This window comes from Thamnophis sirtalis, unplaced genomic scaffold (genome assembly GCF_051295495.1).
Source record: "Thamnophis sirtalis isolate CommonGarterSnake01/CBP01778 unplaced genomic scaffold, rThaSir2_p1.2 scaffold_10, whole genome shotgun sequence".
In the NCBI taxonomy this organism is placed as follows: domain Eukaryota; kingdom Metazoa; phylum Chordata; class Lepidosauria; order Squamata; family Natricidae; genus Thamnophis; species Thamnophis sirtalis.
In genome coordinates this window covers 6,319,936-6,336,749 of record NW_028261390.1, presented here as the reverse complement: position 1 = coordinate 6,336,749, position 16,814 = coordinate 6,319,936, and the positions used below count along the sequence as shown (strand labels likewise).

Genomic DNA, 16,814 nt, shown 5'->3' with positions numbered 1-16,814 from the left:
GTCTCCTTAATTCTAGGTTGCGTCTCTCTCCTTGATTAGTTTCCATCCATGGCTTCTTGTCCTGCCCTCAGGGGCCTTGGAGAATAGCTTGACCCCCCTCTTCTATGTGACAGCTCCTTAGATGTCGGAAGACTGCTATCGTAGTCCTCCTTTCCATTCAACTAGACATACCCAATTCCTGCAACCATTCTTCATAGGTTTTAGCCTCCAGGTCCCTAAACCGTACAAACCGCCATGTAGTAACACAAGCGGAAACCACCTTCAAGTGCTGCATTAACCACAATCTCCTTGGCACTAACAATTTCTCCCCCCAACTCCCTGGCATTCTTAAGACAGCTTTTGCTCAGAAGGAAAAGGCAAGCCAGTTATTCTCACGAATGAATAGCTTGGGCAGATCCGGTTGTCACAACAACCAAACCCAAACACACCACGGTCTCCCGGTGTGCCTCTGGGAACACAATCAGTTGTCGCCTCTCCTGCAGAATTAAAGCCCCCATTGCTAGACGCAGAACTCCGAAAGGGGCAGGGCAGGCCGAGCAATCCCAAAACAACATTTTTCGGGCAATATTTGCACTGTTGATTTGGACCCGCAGATGCTCGATCACACCTCTGCTTTCAGCGGCTGGTATGTTTCTTTCTTTTTATTAACTTCAGCGACAAGTGCCAAGAAGGGCAGCGCTAAATCTATTTATCTGAAAATAAGGTCCTAGGTAGAAATAATTGGATTGGTGCTGCAGCCATCCTAGGGTGGCACAAAGGGTGGTATTATTCTGGTAAAAGGGAAACAAAGTAGCATCTTTGTTTAATTTAATAAGCTTTGGTATAAAGTTTGTTTATTTATATTTATTTATTTATCAGTCCTTTGTTGTTGTTAGTGGCGAAGTCATGTCTGACTCATTGCAATCCCAAGGACAACGTTCCTCCAGGCCTTCCTGTCCTCTACTATCCTCTGGAGTCCATTTAAGCTCATGCTGATTGCTTCAGTGACTCCATCCAGCCCCCTCATTCTCTGTCGTCCCCTTCTTCTTTTGCCCTCCATCGTTCCCAGCATGAGGCTCTTCTCCAGGGAGTCCTTCCTTCTCATTAGGTGGCCAAAGTCTTTGAGTTTCCTCTTCAGGATCTGGCCTTCTAAAGAGCAATCAGGGTTGATCTCCTCTAGGACTGACCGGTTGGATGGCCTTGCAGTCCAAGGGACTCAATGCAGGAGTCTTCTCCAGCACCAGAGTTCAAAGGCCTCCATTCTTTGGCACTCAGCCTTCCTTATGGTCCAACCTTCACAGCTATCCGTTGCAACTGGGAAAACCACAGACTATATGCATTTTTGTTGGCAGGGTGATGTCTCTGCTTTTTAGTATGATGTCTAGATTTGCCATAGCTTTCCTCCCCAGGAGCAAGCATCTTTTAATTTTTTGGCTGCAGTCCCGATCTGTGGTGATCTTAGAGCCCAGGAAAATAAAATCTTGCACTACCTCCATTTCTTCCCCAACTATTTGCCAGGAATTGAGAGGGCCAGATGCCATGATCTTAGTTTTCTTAATGTTGAGCTTCAAGGCAACTTTTGCACTCTCTTTCCTCAAAAGTTGAACTCTTGTTCTCAGGAAGAGAGATGGCCTTGTTTCTCTGTCCAGTATTAATCGGTGCAGAGATCAGGTGGAGATGCCTAGAAAAATTCATCGAGATATGTAACTACCACTTTGTCAACTGTTTTAAAAGAATGACAAGAATCAGCAAGAGGGATTTCTCTCCCCAAATTGTGGGTGTGAGGGGACGGGATAATGTGTTTAATGAATTGTTGGAAGAAATGTCCTTCTGGGTTCTGGGTTCAGTTCCAAGTGGGGAAAAAGACACTGGAAACCTGGAGGCTGCTTGGAAAGATGGTTTAATGGTGGACAGGACCACGTGGTTTGAGCTCCTGAACAGAAAAGGGGGCTCACAGGCTTCCAGATGTTGGGTGAAGAAGAAAAGAGACAGAGGCCCAGATGCTGAAAGTCCCTGGTTTTATGTCCTCTCTGGCCTTTGATCTTGATTTTGCATTCTGATTGGTTGTCAGAATCCCGTGGGGGCCATGCAGGGGCAACGCTCTAGGCTGTGTTTTGAGTCCAAGTTTGGTTGAGCATCACTTCTTCCCAGGTGCCCTGTGGTGAGATGGGTAAAGGTCTAAAATTATCATGCCTTAATCCCATCACTCTGGAGCTGAAGGGGGAAGATCTTTGTTATGTAGAATAGGCTGGCTCAGGCATTTTAATGGCCCATTGACAAAGGTGGAGGCTAGTAAAAACATGTTTCTCCATTTCTGACCCAGGGAAATACAATATTCTGCCTTTTCAATATTTCCCAGGATATTTCATTTTTTCTAGGAGAAGGGTGGGTTTTAACTTCCTAAGGAATATATCATATTTTTAAGCATACGTACAGGGTTAAAAACGAGCATGAAAGCAGAACTGTAATGATAATATCTCTCTAAAACGAATCAAAGGCTTTTACTTGAGATTATTCCCTCTTCTTCCTCCTCCTCCCCCTTTCACTTTCATGTTATTACTCTGGTGTTTTCAAGCACATTGTGGGAACCAGAATGAGCTTGTCAAGAGCAAAAGAGGAACAAGAATCATACAGAAAACTTCCCTGGCATAATACTTGCATTTTGTTTCGTTGGAAGGAAATGTCCTTCTGGGTTCGGCTCCAAGTGGGGAAAAAGACACTGGAGACATGGAGGCTGCTTGGAAAGATGGTTTTAATGGTGGACAGGACCACATGGCTTGAGCCCTGAACCGAAAAGGTGATCACATGCTTCAATGTTGGTGGAGAAGAGAAAGGAAGGGAGGAAGAGATGCTGAGTCCCTGGTTTTATGCCCTCTCTGGCCTTTGATCTTGATCTTGTGTTCTGATGGGCTGTCAGACTCCCATGCAGGGGCAACTCTCTAGGCTGTGTTTTGAATCCAGGTTTGGTTGAGTTCTCAGATGCCATGTGGAGAGTTGGGTAAAGGGCCAATATTATCATGCCTTAATCCCATCCTCCTCGAGCTGAAGGGGAGAACTCTTTATTATGTAAAGGGACTAGCTTGGCCTTCTTAATGGCCCATTGACAAAGGAGGGTGAGCGGGCAGGAAGCTGCAGGCAGCTGTTCTCTCTTTTTAAACCATGTTTCTTCCTTTTCACATCCAGATAAATATTCTGCCTTTTCAATATTTCCTAGGATATTTCATTTTTCTGGGAAAGGGCTGGGCGATAACTTCCTACAGTTTCTGAGCAAAAGCACATCCCACAAGAGACACAGCACGGCGATGCTACCACTACTTCTCACACACACACAAATATTTTTTCTTTTAACCAAGGATGATAAGAAATACGGCAAACTACATTTTTGTTGAGGTTTGAGACTTCCATCTGGAGAAAATAAATCAATAGTGCGCTGTAGCTGGATTTTAGGAGTGACGTCTACGCAGATGCTACATCAAACACAACCCCCCCAAAAATTGCTACCCAAACAGCATCTGTTTTGTGGCTGTCGGGATCTCCCAGAAGGAGTGGGGCAGTCTCCCCATTTTTTCTATCTTTGGGGTGTTTTTTGCGGGGGGAGGAGGAAGAAAATGGCATCACTCTCTCGATTTTTTTTCCCAAAAAGTTTTTTTTCATTTTCATAACACATAACCACATGTATACTATTACATAGCCAACTTCATGTTGTATTATTAAATGTTTACATCAATTCATCTTACCATCAAGTAGAGCCGAGGTGGCGCAGTGGTTAGGGTGCAGTACTGCAGGCCACTTCAGCTGACTGTTATCTGCAGTTCGGCGGTTCTAATCTCACCGGCTCAGGGTTGACTCAGCCTTCCATCCTTCCGAGGTGGGTGAAATGAGGACCCAGACTGTGGGGGCGATATGCTGACTCTGTAAACTTAGAGAGGGCTGAAAGCCCTATGAAGCGGTATATAAGTCTAACTGCTATTGCTATTGCTAACTCCCCAACAGAAGAGCCAATTATTGGCTCTTCTGTTCTCCATATACCATATTTGTACCTTATCCATCACTTTCTTCTCCCTCTCTCTTCCTCCTTGCCTCCTTTCTTCCCTCTGTCATCCTTCTCTTCTCTACTTCTCCTTCCTCTCTCCTTCTCCTCTCTCCCCTTTCCACTCCTCCTTTCTCTCCTCCTCTTCCCCCTTGCCCTCTTCTCCTATCTCTCTCTCCTTCCCTTACCTCTCTCCTCTACTTCCCACTCTTCATCTCATTTGCTTGGTGTATTTCAGCCTCTGAGCAAGCTCCATTTTACGTTGATGGTATTTCCTTTTCAATATACATATTTAGCTTTAACATGTATTCTCCTTTTAAAAAAAAATAGAACAAAAAGGTATACATATGTAGTTATTGTGTTTTTAATCTCCCCCCCCTCTTCCAGCCTAGTTTTGGCCGAGATGTACACCTGGTTACAATTCCCAGCTATTCTCATCATTATCTTTATATAATTATACATCCTTACATGCCCCTAATTTGTGGTTCTGTCTTTCAATTTCAATAGTTTCCCATTATAGGTATATTTCAGGTTCCCTCCCCATTTTGCCATATCTTGATCTCAATAGTTTCCCATTGTAGGGTATATTTCTCTTGGTTTGCTGCGCAAATCCCCTTGTGCGATCCGAAGCCAACAGAAGCTGCGTCCTGGTGCTCCAGAGGCTGAGAACATCTGGCGTGAATAAATCACGATTATGAAATGAAGCCAAGAAGCTTTTTCAACACAGATGTAAAAAATCAGTGATGGAGAACAGCTTTTCCCTGCTTGGGGGTGTGTGTGGGGGGCTCAGCCCACATTAGCTTTGGCTCAGTCAAACCAAGGGATAACCCCTAACAAGGGTGCCTATTTTATTTTTCAGATCTAGAGGGGGAAGGCATGCCTTTCCGGTTATTTCAACGGCGTGGTGCTCCCCAGTCCAGATTCTCCGGTTCCCTGAATTGGCAACACTGGAGGTTCTTAAGGAGCAATTTGGATTATTCCAGAGAGGCCGCCTTCTTCCCTCCTTCAGGTGAGAGCATCCTCACCCAACCAGCAAAAGGACCTGGCCCTTTTCTTCTCTCCCGGAAACCTAAGGATCTTCTCCGAGCATCCCAGAGATCCAGAAAGAGGCTGTCGGAGCCACAGAGCTACACTTCGAAGCTCATCCCGATGAGCCAAACCCGAAAGGACCACGTTGCTCAAGTTGAGTACTGCCTCAGCCAACACCCCTTAGCCCTCTACCCAAATTTTGAAGAAAGCATTCCTGCGGAGGTGAGAATGTGCATTTTTGCCCACGTTTTTTTTTTTTACAAAAGGTCTTTCAATAGTGGCTGTAGTAGTCACATCTGAGCACTGATGGTGTTACCTAGTTTGGTAGTGAAATGTCTGCAAGAAAGCACCCAAGCTCAGAGAGCATCAAGGACCCCCACACACACCCTCCTCCTCCTCCTCCTCCTCCTCCTCCTCCTCCTCCTCCTCCTCCATCTCCTCCATCCCTTTCCTCTATTCCACAAACACTCACTCCCTTCCAGCACTGATGGTGTTACCTAGTTTGGTGATGAAATGTCTGTAATAAAACACTCAAGCTCAGAGAGCATCAAGGACCCCCACACACCCCCTCCTCCTCCTCCTCCTCCTCCTCCTCCTCCTCCTCCTCCTCCATCTCCTCCATCCCTTTCCTCTATTCCACAAACACTCACTCCCTTCCAGCACTGATGGTGTTACCTAGTTTGGTGATGAAATGTCTGTAATAAAACACTCAAGCTCAGAGAGCATCAAGGACCCCCACACACCACCACCTCCTCCTCCTCCTCCTCCTCCTCCTCCTCCTCCTCCTCCTCCTCCTCCTCCTCCTCCGTCTCCTCCATCCCTTTCCTCTATTCCACAAACACTCACTCCCTTCCAGCACTGATGATGTTACCTAGTTTGGTGATGAAATGTCTGTAATAAAACAGCCAAACTCAGGGAGCACCAAGGACCCCATGCCCCTCTGCCACAAACCCCACTATCTTCTGGCACTGATGATGTTACCTAGTTTGGGTAATGAAACATCTGCAAGAAACATCCAAGATCAGAGAGCATCAAGGACCCCACAGTCCTCCTCCTCTCCCTCTCCACAAACCCCACTCCCTTCTAATGCTGATGATGTTACCTAGTTTGGTAGTGAAATGCCCGCAAGAAAACAACCAAACTAAGAGAACACCAAGGACCGCTCCTTTCAATCCTGAGCTACAGATATTCTCCCTTATCGGAGTCACATTCCCACTGTCGAGCTTACAAGAGTGTTTCTTAACCTTGGATACTTCAACTCCCAGGATTCCCCAGTCAGCAAGCAAGCTAGCTGTGGAATTCTGGGAGTTGAAGTCCACCCATCGCCAAGTGGCCAAGACTGAGAAATACCCCATCTCCACACTCCCTGGGCTCCAAATCTTTAGGCTAAAACATATGAGGAACGGTTGCAGGAACTGGATATGTCTAGTTCAATGAAAAGAAGGACTAGGGGAGACATGATAGCAATCTTCCAATATCTCAGGGGTTGCCTCAAAGAAGAGGGAGTCAAACTATTCTCCAAGGCACCTGAGGGTAGAACAAGAAGCAATGGGTGGAAACTAATCAAGGAGGGAAGCAACTTAGAACTGAGGAGAAATTTCCTGACCGTTAGAACAATTAATCAGTGGAACAACTTGCCTCCAGAAGTTGTGAATGCCCCAACACTGGAAGTCTTTAAGAAGATGTTGGATAGCCATTTGTCTGAAACGGTATAAGGTTTCCTGCCTAGGCAGGGAGTTGGACTAGAAGACCTCCAAGGTCCCTTCCAACTCTGCTATTGTATTGACCCCCTAATCATTTTTTTTTTTACTAAAGGCTATATTTCATTTATAATTACACTCAGTTGTTTTTTCTGGCAGGACCATTCTCAGGATGGATGGCTCATAAACAGTTGTTCTGGCAGGCGTTTGAACAAACAAGAGATCCCCATTTATGGTGGCAGAAAGCCCCTTGACTTGGTACACAATACAATACAGTACAGTACAGTACAATACAATACAATACAATACAATACAATACAATACAATACAATACAATACAATACAATACAATACAATAGCAGAGTTGGAAGGGACCTTGGAGGTCTTCTAGTCCAACCCCCTGCCTAGGCAGGAAACCCTATACCATTTCAGATAAATGGCTATCCAACATCTTCTTAAAATCTTCCAGTGTTGAGGCATTCACAAGTTCTGGAGGCGAATTCTGTTCCACTGATTAATTGTTCTAACTGTCAGGAAATTTCTCCTCAGTCCTAAGTTGCTTAACAAGACGGATGACCTTAACATGGAGTTCTCAGGGTGAATTCCCAGATGGATATTTTTTTAAAAAGAAATTTGCTTGACAAGAAAGAGAAACCAAGAGTTGCATTCTTAAGTGCTGACTTGCCGGTTTCCCAGGCCAAGGGCATCTTTGGAGGAAAAGGAAGACTAGAGGTGATAAGATAGCAGTGTTCCAATATCTCAGGAGTTGCCACAAAGAAGAGGCAGTCAAGCTATTCTCCAAAGCACCTGAAGGCAGGACAAGAAGCAATGGGTGGAAACTAATCAAGGATAGAAGCAACTTAGAACTGAGGAGAAATTTCCTAACAGTTAGAACAATGAATCGGTGGAACAGAAGTTGCCTCCAGAAGTTGTGAATGCCCCAACACTGGAAGTCTTTAAGAAGATGTTGGATAGCCATTTGTCTGAAACGGTATAGGGTTTCCTGCCTAGGCAGGGGGTTGGACTAGAAGACCTCCAAGGTCCCTTCCAATTCTGCTATTGTGTTGTCCATTTGTCTGAAAGGGTGTCTACAATCTCTTGCTCGAGAAGGTTGAACTAGAAGACCTCCAAGGTCCCTCCCAACTTTCTTATTCTGTTATTCAGGTCTAAAATTGAAGTGTGGAGGATATTGAGGGAGAGAAGAAGGGATAGTTAAGGAAAATGCTCCAGGGCATCTCATAGAGAGACAAGATGGTAGCAATAGCAATAGCAATAGCAGTTAGACTTATATACCGCTTCATATGGCTTTCAGCAATAGCAATAGCAGTTAGACTTATATACCGCTCCATAGGGCTTTCAGCCCTCTCTAAGCGGTTTACAGAGTCAGCATATCGCGCCCACAGTCTGGGTCCTCATTTTACCCACCTCGGAAGGATGGAAGGCTGAGTCAACCCTGAGCGGGTGAGATTTGAACCGCTGAACTGCAGCTAACAGTCAGCTGAAGTGGCCTGCAGTATTGCACTCTAACCACTGCGCCACCTCGGCTCTTCTTGGATAGATGATAGATAGATAGATAGATAGATAGATAGATAGATAGATAGATAGATGGATAGATAGATAGATAGATAGATAGATAGATAGATAGATAGATAGGATAGATAGGATAGCTATGGTAGAGATAGATAGATAGATAGATAGATAGATAGATAGATAGATAGATAGATAGATAGATAGATAGATAGATAGATAGATGATAGCAATAGCAATAGCAGTTAAACTTATATACCGCTTCATAGGGCTTTCAGCCCTCTCTAAGCGGTTTACAGAGTCAGCATATTCCCCCACAGTCTGGGTCCTCATTTCACCCACCTCGGAAGGATGGAAGGCTGAGTCAACCTTGAGCCGGTGAGATTAGAACCACCGAACTGCAGATAACAGTCAGCTGAAGTGGCCTGCAGTACTGCACCCTAAGCACTGCGCCACCCCGGCTCACAGTAGCCTCAGCATTGTGAAGAAGTTAACATCCCTTTGTACATACATTGGCATTTCCCGCATACAGGTTGTCCTCAACTTACAACAATTTGTTTAGTAACTACAACGGTACTAAATAAAACCTGAATTATAGCTGGTTTTTTTTTCATATTTACGCCCTTTGCAACATCCCCATGGTCACTTGATCAAAATTCAGATGCTTAGCAACTGGCATGTACTCATGACGGTTGCAGTGTCTGAGGGCCACGTGATCCGCTTTTGCGACCGTCTGACAAGCAAAGTCAACGGGGAAGCCAGCATCACCCCACCACAAGTCACGTTTCAAACTTAACTGCGGTGATTTAACTAAAAAAAATTGTGGCCTGGAAGGTCGTAAAATGGGGGTAAAGCTCACTTCACAACAGTCTTAGAAATGGAAAATTTGGGCCCAGTTGTGTGGTTAAAAGTATATACAATAGGATGGGACTTGAGCAGAACAGAACAAGAGAGTTGTAAGGGACCTTGGAGGTCCTCTAGTCCAACCCCCTGCTCAGGCAGGAAACCCAATTTGGGTTAATTTTTTCAGCACAGAGTGCCAAAAATGGAGCGTGCGTGCGCCGAAAGAGGGGCAGCTGGCTGATGCGCATGCGTGCGACAGAACCCGGAAGAGCAGCTGGTGACGGCACACGTGCCCACAGAGAGGGCTCTGCGTGCCACCTCTGGCACGCGTGACATAAGGGTCGCCGTCACGGCCCTAGGCCATTTCAGTTGCAAAATACTTTGCAAAATACTTTGCGTGTGGAGTGTGTATTCTTGTGAACTTTCAGTCCCGCTGGGAGACTTAATTTAATTCACTCTATTTGTGTTTGCAGACCTTATCCTTTGATATGAGGATTGGGTCCAGGGGTAGCTGGGAGGCTTGAGGAAGTTTGAGTAAAGGATTCTCCCCCCAACCTCCAATCCCCGTTTGCTATTTTTACTTGATGCAATTAGTTTCAGGGTGACTGTCAATTATCTAGTGGAGATGCCGCTTCTCAAATCATTGTGGACACTGTTAATGTTTTAAACGAAGATGGAAGCAGTATCTATATCTATATCTATATCATCTATTTCTATATCTATTCTATTTCTATATCTATATCTATTCCTATTCTATTCTATTCTATTCTTATTCTTATTCTTATTCTTATTCTTATTCTTATTCTTATTCTTATTCTTATTCTTATTCTTATTCTTATTCTTATTCTTATTCTTATTCTTATTCTTATTCTTATTCTATTCCATTCCATTCCTATTCCTATTCCTATTCCTATTCCTATTCCTATTCCTATTCCTATTCCTATCTCTCTCTCTCTCTCTCTCTCTCTCTCTCTCTCTCTCTCTCTCTATCTCTCTATCTCTCTATCTCTCTATCTCTCTATCTATTTATCTATCTACCTACCGACCTACCCATCCATCCATCCATCCATCCATCCATCCATCCATCTGTCATCTATATCTATCTATCTATCTATCTATCTATCTATCTATCTATCTATCTATCTATCTATCTATCTCTATATGTATGTATGTATGTATGTATGTATGTATGTATATATATATATATATTACTATATCTATTTCTATTTCTATTTCTATCTATATCTATATCTATATCTATATCTATATCTATATCTATATCTATATCTATATCTATATCTATATCTATATCTATATCTATATCTATATCTATATCTATATCTATATCTATATCTATCTATATCTATATCTATATCTATATCTATCTATTCCTATTCCTATTCCTATTCCTATTCCTATTCCTATTCCTATTCCTATTCCTATATCTCTATCTCTATCTCTATCTCTATCTCTATCTCTATCTCTATTTCTATTTCTATTTCTATTTCTATTTCATGTATATCTATTTCTATGCCTATTTCTGTCTGTCTGTCTGTCTGTCCGTCTGTCCGTCCGTCTATCCATCCATCCATCTAAATGGCTGTCTGTGTGATATGTGTGTGTGTACCTTCCAGCATAACTCTGGAACGTCTCGAGCAATTTCAACCAAGCTTGGTACACAGATGACTTACTCACTGGAAACAAATACTATGGGGGTAAAACACCCCTAACCGCCACTCAGGGTGTGTGCTCTATTACGATACAACCTGTTGTGCCTTCAAATGGCTTCTACCGTGCTGACGTAAAATGGCTTCTACTGTACAGTGCAGTGGAGTTGCCAAGGTAGCGGCTTCACAGTACTCCACAAGGGGGGCTCCCTCTGGTAAGGGGGCGGGGGAATCCAACATTTGAAATTAAGTTTGGTCCAGAAATTCTCCCCTTATAAATAAATAAATTCCCCGGGTGATTATCGGTTAGTAAAGAACAAAATCTCTTTGTCTATAAAACTTCTCACACGGTCCAGATCCGTCTGCGGGGAAAACACGTGACTTCCAAACAAGTTGACCTCCGGGATGAATAGAGTTCAAGTTTCTTTTACGCCAGAGTGTACATTTGGTGTAAATTTGTTTATCTCTGTTCCAGGGAAGTCCCACCTCCCCCGCTCGCCCTGAGTTCAGAGACTCCTTGGGAAGTTGTGGACTTTGTGTCACATGTGTTACACAACCCTTGCTATCTCTTGGCTGATACGGAGGGTGGATTGTCCCTCACCTCAGGTCAAGGGGAGGAAATCCCCCGTCTTAATCTCCCACGCCCGAGGGAGTAAGAAGCGAGGGGATTTCTTGGCTGTTATTACAATTCAAAGCACAGACAAACGGCTGTCACCGTATTCAGCTAAATAAACAGAAAAAAAGAGCCTCCGTTCTTGGCACATTTTGTACTTTAGACAGAAGTGATATTCACTCTCCCTAGCAAGTTCCTTATTTTGAGGCTGACCTTGGATTTATTTCTCTTGGCAATTGGCCTGGAGGCAAATTTGAGTGACATATTTATGCTCACAACGTTATTTTTCTTTCTTTTCCTTCCTTTTCCTTTTTTTCCTTTCCCTTCCTTTCTTCCCTCTGTTCCTTTCTTTCTTTCCCTCCCTCCCCTCTTTCTTCTTTCTTTCCTTTCTTTCTCCTTCCTTCCCCTCTCCTTCTTTCCTCCCTCCCTCCCATCCACACATCTTCCTTCTTTCCTTCCTTCCTCCCTCCCTCCCATTCATACATTTTTCCTTCCTTCCTTCCTTCCTTCCTTCCTTCCTTCCTTCCTTCCTTCCTTCCTTCCTCCCTTCCCCTTCTTCTTTCCTTCCTTCCTCCCTCACTCCCATCCACCTAACCTTCCTTCCTTCCTTCCTTCCTCCCCTCCTCCCCTCTCCTTCTTTCCTTCCTTCCATCCTTCCTCCACTCCCATTCATGTATCTTCCTTCCTTCCTCCCTTCTTCCTTCCTCCCTCCTCTCTCCTTCCTTCCTTCCTCCCTCCCTCCCATCCATACATTTTCCTTCCTTCCTTCCTCTCTCCCTCCCTCCCCCTTCTTCTTTCCTTCCTTCCTCCCTCCCTCCCATTCACATATCTTCCTTCCTTCTTTCCTTCCTCTCTCCTCCCCTCTTCCTTCTTTCCTTCTTTCCTTCCTTCCTCCCTCACTCCCATCCACGTATCTTTCTTCCTTCCTTCCTTTCTCCCTCCCTCCCCCTTCTTCCCCCCTTCTTCTTTCCTTCCTTCCTCCCTCACTCCCATCCACGTAACCTTCCTTCCTTCTTCCTCCCTTCCTTCCTCCTTCACTTCCATCCACGTATCTTTCTTCCTTCCTTCTTTCCTTCCTTCCTTCCCCTCTCCTTCTTTCCTTCCTTCCTTTCTTCCTCCCTCACTCCCAACCACGTATCTTCCTTCCTTCCTTCCTCTCTCTTCCCCTCTCCTTCTTTCCTTCCTTCCTTCCTTCCTTCCTTCCTTCTTTTCTTCTTTCCTCTCTCCTCTCCTCCCTCTCCTTCCTTCCTTCCTTCCACCTGCCCTCCTCTGCCCTTCCCAGCTTTTCAAGGAAGTCATGGGAATCCTCGACCCAGAGGTGCTTCCTACTGACCAAGAACCTGATGCCAACCTTGGGAGAGAAGCCCGCCCTCCTCCTCCTCCTCCTCCTCCTACGATTCCATCCCCCCTGGAAGACAAAAGGAACAGACAGGCCAGGTCAAAACGGATCAACCGGTGAGTGCCAGGCCACAGATAACGCATCTTCACAAACCACGATTGTCTAGTTCCCAGCCCATCATCTACCGTGATTATGAACCTCAGGGGCTGCATTTCCACCATACGCAAGGCAGCCTTAACCAAGGTACCTGGGCAGTGGTGGGTTTCAAAATTTTTTCGAACCTACTCTGTGGGTGTGGCCTCCTTTGTGGGAGTGGCTTGCCAGCCATGTGTTTTTTCTCTCTCTTTCTCTCTCCTTCCTTTTGTCTCTCTGTCCCTTTTTCCTTTTTTCTTTCATCTCTCACTCTTTCTTTCTTTCTTTCTTTCTTTCTCTTTCTCTCTCTGTGTGAGTCTGTGTGTGTGTGTGTGTGTGTGTGTGTGTGTGTGTGTGTGTGTGTCAGTGGTGGGTTTCAAAAAATTTTGGAACCTCTTCTGTAGGAGTCCTTGGGGATTGGGCGGCATATAAATATATTTAATAAAATAAATAATAAATAAAATAAATAAATAAGGTGTGGCCTGCTTTCCCGGGTCCACTGGTGGAACCTATTCTAACCGGTTTGGTAGATTTGACGAACCGGTTCTACCGAACTGGTGCGAACTGGTAGGAACCCACCTCTGGTACCCGGGCAGTGGCATCAGGGCATATCCCAACTCAACCCAGGTAAAAGACGCTCCCCGCCCCCTGGAGCATCTCCACCACATTCTTGCACGTGGGAATACAAGTAGACCTCGACGTACGACCCCAATTGTGCCCAAAATGTGTGGTGCTAAGCCAGACAGTTGTTAAGTGAGTTTTGTCCCCTTTTATCACCTTTCTTTCCACCGTTGGTAAGTGAATCCCTGCAGTTGCTCAGCTATTTAGCATGGTTGTTAAGTGAATCTTGACTCGTCAGAAGGTCGCAAAAAAGGGGACCCCATCACACACACACACACACACACCCAGGGCGCTGCGACCCGTCATAAATACGAGTCCGTTGCCAAGCGGATTTCAATTCTGACAACGTGATCACGGGGGGGGCTGCATTAGCTGTGTGAAAGAACAGTCATAAGTCCCCCCCTTTCAGTGCCAACTTCACCACCGTGCTAACTTTGAATGGTCACTAAACGAACTGTTGTAAGTCAAGGACCACCTGTGTTTTCACCCTGGGGCAGAACTCCTCAGCCACCCTCTCTAATTGCCTCTCCCCCTCCCAATTGCCTCTGTGGAAGGCTAATCCTACCTTTGCTATGTAGAGTAGGCTAGCTCGGGTTTTAATGGCTCATGGACAAATGGGGCGGAGGGGAGCGGGGTGGGTGGGGCAGGAAGCTGCAGGGGACTACTTTGCCTTTTAAAACATGTTTTTTTCCCTTTTCACATCCAGGGAAATATAATACCCTCCCTTCTCAATGTTTCCCAGGATATTTCAGTTTCCTAGCAGGTTTTAACTTCCTAAAAGGATATTAGCATGCATTCCTCTGGCTTTCTTATTTGATTTGGCTTCAGCGGACGGAATAAAATGGGAGGAGAAGTTGGGGAGCGGGAGAGGATCTTTAAGCAGAGGTACTCCTCGATTTACCACAACGAGGATTACTTGCTAAGCAGGGCAGTTCAGTGCCACGTCTAACTGTACAGCCTTTTCTTGGTCACAGTTGTTCAGCGAATCCGGCTTCCCCTCTTAACGCTGCTCGTTGGAAGCTGGCTGCGAAGGTTGTCTTGGAGGAAATGTCCTTCTAGGTTGAGTTCCAAGACATGGAAACTCGGAGGCTGCTTGGAAAGATGGTTTAATGGTGGACAGGATCCCATGGCTGGAGCTCCTGAACACAAAAGGGGGATCCCAGGCTTCCAGTTGTTGGGTGAAGAAGAAAAAAGGGCCGAGATTCTGAAAGTCCCTGTTTTTTTTTAATATATATTTTTATTCTTTTTCTTAAAGAAAAAACAAAACAACACATACAAGATAAGAGCAAGGGGGGGGAAACTTTCCTCCATTTCATCAAGCATGTCGTTTGGTTACAAGTTTTTGTGTATCAATTCTTAAGAATAACATCCCTGGTTTTCCATTAAACATAACTGAATATTTCGCTGTCATTGAGCATTATTGTGTTCAGATTACCATTAATATTCTTTCATTTGTAACAATCCTTATTTCCTTGAATTCATAATTATCTATCAAATAACAATAAGTCTTTCAAGTATTATAACATCACCTATCTCTAAGGAGAAAAAGCAGAGATTAGAACAAAGAATTCCCATTAATTTATAATATACATTCATATTTTCAATTGACCATAATGTCACCAATCGTCCAGAGTTCCAATAATAGTTTTTCATTATTAATTATTAATCGATATAATGGTTAAGTATTTCAATTCATATATATCAATTGTTCATTACGTTATCATTTATCCATTTAATATACAAAGTTCTCTGAAAGTCCCTGATTTTATGCCCTCTCTGGCCTTTGATCTTGAGCTTGTATTCTGATTGGCTGTCAGACTCCCGTGGGTAACTCTCTAGGCTGTGCTTTGAGTCCAAGTTTGGTTGAGCATCGCTTCTTCCCAGGTGCCCTGTGGTGAGATGGGTAAAGGGCTAACACTATCATGCCTTAATCCCATCACTCTGGGGTTGAAGGGGGATCTTTGTTATGTAGAATAGACTAGACCCAGGCTTTTAAAAATGGCCCGTTGACAAAGGTGGGGGCTATTCAGAGTGAGTCTGCTTCCTGCCTAAAAACATGTTTCTCCATTTCTGATCCAGGGAAATATAATATTCTGCCTTTTCAAGATTCTCCAGGATATTTCATTTTTCTAGGAGAGGGGTGGGTTTTAATGTCCTACAGTTGCAAACTGAGATCGTATAATCCTTGGATGCTGCCACTGATATGAATAGAATAGAATAGAATAGAATAGAATAGCATTGTTGGAAGGGACCTTGGAGGTCTTCTAGTCCAACCCCCTGCTCAGGCAGGAAACCCTACACTACTACAGATAACTGGTTATGCAACATCTTCTTAAAAACTTCCAGTGTTGGAGCATTCACAACTTCTGGAGGCAAGTTGTTCCACCGATTAATTGCTTTTAACTCTCAGGAAATTCCTCCTTAATTCCATGTGGCTTCTCTCCTTGATTAGTTTCCACCCATCGCTTCTTGTCCTGCCTTCAGGTGCTTGGGAGAATAGCTTGACTTGAAAGGAACGCTGGTTACCAAGAGCCCAAATTTTGACTGGAACAGCTTTAAATGTGAGGACTTCGCTTGTTTCAGGCTAAAAAAAAGTATTATACACCTAGGATTATCTATGCATGTATAATTTACTCTCCAATACACTGACATCTGCTTGGCTCCTGACCGCCACCTTGTGGTGGGAAATTGATCAACAGTTTTCAGAGCCTTCTAGTTCTAGTACAGGGATGGCAAACTTTTTTGGCACCAAGTGCCCAATCTGGAACGCATGTCCATGCATGTCAGTGGTGGGTTCCTGCCAGTTCTAACCTCTTCTATATAAGAGGTTCCACAAATCTTCAGTGCCGTTTAGAACCGGTTTCACCTCCCCGCCTGCCCATCCGCACATCATCAAGATGAAGAGCGAGAGGAGGAATTCTGGGAGTTGAAGTCCACAAGTCTTAAAGCTGTCAAGTTTGAACACCCCTGGGTTTTTTTTTTCCTAAAGGGTTAGGGGTGCAAGGCTCTTGTAACTTGACAGCTTTAAGACTTGCACACTTCAATGCCAGAGTTCCTGAGCCAACATTTTGGCAAGAGCATTGTTAAGTGAGTTTCACCCACATTTTACAAGTTGGCTACGCCCACCCCAGGCACATGGCTGGCAAGCCACTCCCACCTGGTCACAAAGCCACTCCCCACAAAGCAGGCAACACCTACAGAAGAGATTCTAAAAATATTTGAAACCCATCACTGATGCATGTGTGTGTGCTGGAGCAACCAAAACCCCAAACACCAGCTGGCTGGTGCACACATGTCTGTTTTGGGGCCAATTTTGGCTGACTGTGGCCATTTT

The 16,814-nt window shown here is 44.5% G+C and overlaps 1 protein-coding gene across 1 annotated transcript in view; it reads left to right on the top strand.

Annotated features, from left to right (window-relative positions):
* Positions 1-398: 398 nt before the first annotated feature.
* LOC148043753 (protein FAM47E-like) overlaps positions 399-16,814 on the top strand; it is a gene marked incomplete in the record, with an annotated part of 24,385 nt that continues 7,969 nt past the window's right edge. The window contains 3 exon segments of the mRNA XM_087723976.1: positions 399-625; positions 4,869-5,260; positions 12,671-12,818. Of these exon segments, the coding sequence (XP_087580102.1) occupies positions 4,886-5,260; positions 12,671-12,818 (523 nt within the window).